Genomic DNA, 5,595 nt, shown 5'->3' with positions numbered 1-5,595 from the left:
GTCACCATATTTTCTTTACATAGATCCTGAAGGGAGCGATAGTTTAAGTGACCAAATCGCTCATGCCAAAGTTTTCTCACTTCATCTTTATGAGCAACAAATACCAAGGGAAGATTTGATGACCTAAAGTTGTTAAACTTATACAACCTTGTAGAATCATGAGCAATGCGAGTAGTTAAAATATGTCTAGGATCCCTTAAGTTAATTACAACACCATGAGGTGAAAATTCAACGATTTTACCTTCACGTGAATGAGTTATCTGATATATAGATAGAAGGTTACAGGATAAGGTTGGAACACATAATACATCATTAAATTGACCATTGTCTAAATGAACAGTTCCAGTCCCTACAACACTAAGAGATCTATCATCACCAACATATATATTTTTAGTGTTACAACCAGTTAAAGATGAAAACATGGCTTTGTTTTTGGTCATGTGATAAGAAGCTCCAAAATCAATGAGCCACTCATGAGAATGAGAAGAAGAAGATACATTTAGTGCATAGCCAGACCGAGATGCTTGATAACCACATGCAGAAAGTGCAATTCTTGAAGATGAAGTTGATGTTGAAGAGTGCTCCAAATAGATGTTATGCTTCTTCATTGCTGCTTCCAAGGCTTCCATCTCCTTAAAGCATTTGGATTCTAAGTGGCCATCTCGATTACAAAAGTGGCAATGTCTATCAGTCTTCTTCTTCCCTTTGTTTTTATTTGCCTTATCATTATGTTGAAATGATTTTTCATTTTGAGACTGAAATTTCTGAAGACCCTTGTTTGGTTTAGGACCATTCTTTTTAGGATACTACTTCTTAGGATTCTTTGAATTTGGTTGTTGCTGGGTGGCTAAGGCTTTCTTAGAAGAGCTTCCAAGATTAAGAAGACCAAGATGTAAGATTTTTTTGTTGTTCTCTTATTAAAGAATCACGAAAGGCATCAAAGAGGGGGACTTGTAGTCTTGTCCTTGAGAAATAAATGCTTCTCTAGTAGAATGGAAGGTGGAAACAAAAACATAGTAGGTTGGTCCCAACTTAGTAAAAATGGAATAGATAAGGCTACCATCTTATTTCTTAACCTTAACACCTTCTAAGAGAGGTCTAAGGGTTTTGAACTTGGACAAAAAATCTTCAATGAAAAAAAATTTATTTGGGTCCAACATAAGCAACTCATTTTTGAGTTGATGGGCTCTAATTTCATTTTTAATTCCAAAAACTCTAGTGAGTTGTTTCATTGCTTCATTAGGGGTATCAATTTCTGCGATATGAAAACTAAGGTCTCGAGAAATAGACATCCATATCAACCCATGTGCTTGATCTTGCCTATTTTCCCATTTGGTTGCCTTATCTTCATCTTTAGGTTTAGTTTCTTGGCCTGAGGCTATTCTGTAAAGACTTTTACCTCTAAGTAAATCCACAATGTAGGACCACCATTGGAAGTAGTTGGTGCTGTCAAGAATAACTTGGCATGGACTTTTCCTTTTAACAGAAACTGAAGCTGTAGATGCTGAAACTAAGTGTTCCAATGGAAAGATCTCGAAACATTAGATTGATTAAAAAAAAAGGCTCTGAAAACGGCTTCCGGATGAAGAAGTTATGGCTTTTTGAAAAAAAGTTATTGAAGATGTCGACAAAGTGCGTGAATATGTGGAAGTGAATGATAATGTTATATTAAAAAAAAAATCCCCTCATTTCCAAATTTAATCTAATTAGCTCACTTTAAAAAAGATTTTATGTGACCCACTTTTATAAATAAGTGAAAGTCACTTGTACAAGGGTACGTTATGAGATACTCAGTAAATTGTAACTTAAATAAAAGATAAAGAGACTTTAGAATTATAAGTGACTCATTTTTTACAATGGGTGAGAACAGTTTTACATAGAGTAACTTTAAAACATAAGTTACATGTGCTTTTTGAAAAAGTAACTCAACAAAAAGAAAGACTTGAACCCAAGACCTCTATTCTAATAAAGTAACTTTGGACCAAGTGAGCTAGTTTAAAAAGTTACTAATTTTTGGAAAAGATGAAGATTTTTTTTTTTTTTTTTTTGCACTGAAGCTTTGTTGTGCATGCTTACTTGAAAAAATTATTTTCTCTGTAAAACAAAAAACCACACGACCCAACACGGACATGCAAAGAAACCAAACCTTATGACTTGAAGTTAGCTTTCGCCAGAAACTAAATATTTTCCTCATTGTTTCTGATTTTCCGAGATCACACTAAGGCGTGGCGAAAAATAGCATACACATGACAAAAATTCTTCCTTTTTGTTTCTCATTTGCCCAGATCGTACAGAGTCACAAGGTAAAGAGCATACACAGAAATGAAAGGTATATATCTAGTGATAAAAAATAAAGAGCTAAATAAATTGAAATAAATAGAGAGATGAATAACCAAAACTTCAAAAAAGACTGTATACCTCGAGATCTTAAAAATAACATAGCTAGGGGTACAAGAAACCTTTTCGTGTGAAACAAAAGAGATTACTCACTGGAACAGATGCTCCTAACACAATAGAGTAGTCCTCTTGGCCCGAACGCAGTCAGAAATAGTAGATCTAGGAAACGTCAGTCGAATGCAGTTGTACTAACTTCGGATTTGGATCACCAAGGATGTGGCCCTTAAATAGCTCTAATACCATGTACGAATTTACAAGGTAAGTTCCTCAGACAGAACGCCAAAAGACACCGCTCACAAATAGATCACAGATCAATACACCAGTATTCTTGACATGGTTAGAACCCTCAAAGAGGGAAACAATCCACGACCTGAGCCAACGCGGCCACTTGAGGCAATTTATTAATAAAAAAATAAAAGTTTACATAAGCTTCTCTCATGAACGGTTACCTTACAAATGACCATCCATGCTCTTTAAATAGAGATCATGGACCAATCAAGTGTTAAGCAACGGATCAAGTGTCGATAATACCGAGGAGAAAATGAATCGTCGGATCACTTCATGTCTAGAACATATCGTGACCATCAGATTGTAAGTTACAAATGTACATATTAAAGAAACACACTTTACTTAACTCTACACTAGACCAACTTATACTTAACTATTTCCTATGTATAGAAATATCATAAGAGATCCACTTGCACCTTACTTTGCTAAGAAAAAAGAGTGTATCTGTGCAATACAAGAGATATTAATATTGCCAAAAATTCACTTTTGAGAAAGCATGAGTTTATTACATTAACTTTAGGTACTCAAGAGTGAAGCTTAATGCCAAAAGTGTTGAAAAGTTTAAACTTATAACTTCTCAATAACATAAATGCTTTAAGATAAAAGCTCCACTTAACAATCTCATCCTCGCCACTAAAACAAATCTCACCATTATAAATGAATCTCTACATTTATGCTAAAATTGTGAACTGATATTAACTTAAAAATGATGTCAACTCGTCCGGACATATGACCACCCTTAAATTTTAACTCTTTTTTGCCTTTTATTAAAACGCTATCCATCCAAGCTGAAATATATTTACATAATGTCACTTTCGCGATGTGTCATTATATTATGTGAAATTGGCATTTCTCAATAACGTTCAAACTTGATGGGCGGTATTCAAATTTGACGGTGTATTCGTTGTGACATTGCTTTTCTGTATTAAAATAATAAAATGAGTTGAAAAAAGAGAGGACTTGAACAAGGCGTGTTTGAATTGGGCGAAAACCCTGATGTCACTCTGGTGGATTAATCACGTAAATGAGAGTACCTTTGATTCCTCTAAACCGTACATTGACACTGCATATATATTTTTCTACGCACGTGTCTTTTCAAAATATTAAATTGCCTTCTGTACTTTCACCGTACATTGACACTGCGTATATATTTTTCTTCGCACGTGCCTTTTTCAAAATATTAAATTGTCTCCTGTAATTTCACCGCCTTTGCATCTTGACGACGGCTAAAATTGAACGAGGGAGAGCGTCAACGAAAACAGATCGCTTGGCCAGGATTAGAGTTGCCTGATGAAACTCGAACATCTGTAAATGTTATTTTATTCTATATTATATAATTTAAAATATATATAACAATATACTGGATTTATATCCCACCAACACCGCCCGCCGCCTTGGCAAATCTGCGAACATTCATTTGAGGGTGACAGTGATAAAGACCACGATAGACATTTAAGGGTTGACAATAAACAATGTCTGGGAGTCGATTTTCCACCATTTCCTGGTAGGATAGATATGTTATATATACAGCCTATTCCTCGCCTTCATCTTCACCATTGTCCACGGACCACCAGTGTTCAATGTTAGAAGAGGAGGAGTTTACACAGAAAGACTTCTCTTCAAGCTGTGGCCAGAGAGAGACCACCATGGACGTTGAAAGGGCGAGAATGAACACCAACATGTTGGACTTCATTCGCCACCATTTGCTGGAAGTGGAGGACGATACTGATATCATAAATCCATCTCTCGCCTTCTCCCCCACCACCAGCGGCAGCTGGGATTCTCTTCCCAAAACCACCACCGAAGGCTTGGATTATTTTTCCTCGGCCTCCGTCCTCGCCCTCGCCCCCGACCCCGCCAGGTGCCCTTGCCAAAATAGTAGCAGAAAATCAACGGCAGAAGTCAATGACAATGAATTTACAAAACGACAACACCACTTCTCCTCCTCTTCTTCGTCTGTGATGCTACAGGCACAGAATGTGGAGAATGGGGAGATGAATCAGAGCAAGGCTAATCGCTACAGAGGAGTCAGGCAACGGCCGTGGGGAAAATTCACATCAGAAATAAGAGATTCTGCCAATCAGGGGTGCAGGGTTTGGCTGGGCACTTTCAACACCGCCGAAGAGGCTGCCCTCGCATACGACCGTGCTGCTTTCAGAATCCACGGAACCAAGGCTGTGGTTAACTTTCCCTTTGCCCTCGCTTCAAGGTCAGAGACTGGATCGATGAGCGTGGGTCAGAAGAGGAAGAGAAGATACGGTCGCGACGGAACATTGGGAGTGAAGGACTTGGGGATTGTAGAGGACTTGCGATCCAACTCCAAAACAAAAAGAGCGAAAGTGAGAAGAATGAATGAGTGAGCGCTTATTTCTTGAGGTTATGATAATTTCAAAATCAAAATCACACGCCGCGATATTTTTCCATTACCGGGTACTTGATTTTTCTTGTTCCAATATTAGGGTTTTTACATGTTTGTTCCCATTGGCATTAGTGTAGCATGGTGCTTACTTATGCTGCAGCTTGTCTTTCACTCTATAACTAGGTAGAATTATTGTAATTATTAATTTGACAATAAATGTCTTTTCCATCTTTGTGGTTGAAGAAATGGCACAAAAATAATATCATCGTACAAAAGCCACGTGGTCGTTTGGCCCAGTGGTTGGGAGGGTGGGCTTGTGGCACCCCATCCGGGTTCTATTCACATTATATGAAGCGCTGCTCTGTAGCTTATTGTAACATTTCGTTTCACCACTCCGTCCATTTGCTAAGTTGCCTACCCACAGCAGATGTACAGATAATGTATATATTGTATATGTTGCTTTTTCAGTGGGGATGCCTTTCCCCCCTAAAGATAATAATATGACTACACTCCAAGATTGAATTATATATAATAGAAATTTTCCTTTCCAA

General features: G+C 37.5%; 1 protein-coding gene across 1 annotated transcript; it reads left to right on the top strand.

Moving 5' to 3' along the window:
- The first annotated feature begins 4,265 nt into the window (after positions 1-4,265).
- LOC149258284 (uncharacterized) lies at positions 4,266-5,045 on the top strand. The gene has a single exon (XM_089409093.1). The coding sequence runs from the start codon at positions 4,266-4,268 to the stop codon at positions 5,043-5,045; it is 780 nt and encodes a 259-aa protein (XP_089265219.1).
- The last annotated feature ends 550 nt before the right edge of the window (positions 5,046-5,595 follow it).

This window comes from Pinus tabuliformis, chromosome 6, assembly GCF_031772625.1.
Source record: "Pinus tabuliformis cultivar Carrire ecotype Pingquan chromosome 6, CPIR1, whole genome shotgun sequence".
Classification (NCBI taxonomy): domain Eukaryota; kingdom Viridiplantae; phylum Streptophyta; class Pinopsida; order Pinales; family Pinaceae; genus Pinus; species Pinus tabuliformis.
Note: the sequence above shows the minus strand (reverse complement) of the source record. Positions and strands in the feature narration are given on the sequence as shown.

Bases quoted from the DNA above. Each gene is read 5' to 3' on its own strand.
- LOC149258284 (XM_089409093.1), top strand. From the start codon at position 4,266: ATGTTAGAAGAGGAGGAGTTTACACAGAAAGACTTCTCTTCAAGCTGT.